The sequence below is a fragment of the Oratosquilla oratoria genome, chromosome 41 (genome assembly GCF_046742065.1).
Source record: "Oratosquilla oratoria isolate Oo_2021 chromosome 41, ASM4674206v1, whole genome shotgun sequence".
Classification (NCBI taxonomy): Eukaryota; Metazoa; Arthropoda; class Malacostraca; order Stomatopoda; family Squillidae; genus Oratosquilla; species Oratosquilla oratoria.
Window position 1 is genome coordinate 12,514,193 of NC_134817.1, and position 945 is coordinate 12,515,137.

Here is a 945-nt window from a genome sequence, read left to right on the forward strand (position 1 = left end):
AGTCGCTCTCCCTTAATGTTCACTTCCAGTCTACTGCCACTTTCACCCCTTGTACATCTCATCACCTTACTTTTACCTACATTTATCTTTAGCTTTCTTCTATCACATACTCTCCCAAACTCTGCCACCAGCTTCCTCAATCCCTCCTCTGACCCTGCACAAGCGCAGTGTCGTCCGCAAACAACAGCTGGCTCACCTCCCACTTTTCTCCATTTTCTTTAACCATCTCCAATCCCTGACTCACTACCCTAGCATTCACCTCTCGCACCACCCCATCCATGTATAAGTTGAACAGCCAGGGCGACATAACGCATCCTTGACGAAGTCCCACCTTTACTTCAAACCACTCACTCTCTCCATTTCTAATCCTAACACATGCTCTACTACTCTCATAAAAACTCTTGACAGCTCCCAAAAGCTTTCCTCCTATCCCATATATCTGCATAACCTCCCAAAGTGCCTTTCTGTCTACCCTATCATAAGCCTTTTCCAGATCCATAAAAGCCCAAAAAACATCCTTCCCCTTTCCTATAGCTTTCTCACATATCTGTCTTACCACAAAGATCTGATCTACACAACCTCTACCCGTCCTAAATCCACACTGTTCCTCACCAATTACTCCTTCTGTTCCTCTCCTAATCCTCTAAATTAAGATCCTCCCATAAGCCTTCCCTACTACACTCAACAGGCTAATCCCTCTGAAATTACTACATTCACACTTGTCCCCTTTTCCCTTGTAAAGAGGAACTATACAGGCACTTCTCCAGTCCTCCGGTACTCTACCCTCTCTCCAGCAAACATTAAATAACCTCACCAACCAGTCTACCATCACTGAACCTCCCTTTTTCAGACATTCTGCATGACATCCATCCAGACCAGGTGCCTTACCTGCTTTCATCAACTTTACAACTGCCTTCACCTCATCCTTCCTTATTTCTCCTCCAT

General features: G+C 45.1%; 1 protein-coding gene across 1 annotated transcript in view; it reads right to left on the reverse strand.

The window, feature by feature from the left end:
• Nucleotides 1-239: 239 nt before the first annotated feature.
• The window catches only part of LOC143021272 (uncharacterized), a 136,471-nt gene continuing 135,765 nt past the window's right edge, over nucleotides 240-945 (reverse strand). Inside the window, exon 2 of the mRNA XM_076178675.1 lies at nucleotides 240-641. Within this exon, the coding sequence (XP_076034790.1) occupies nucleotides 616-641 (26 nt within the window). The 3' untranslated portion in view covers nucleotides 240-615. The remainder of the gene's footprint in view (nucleotides 642-945) is intronic.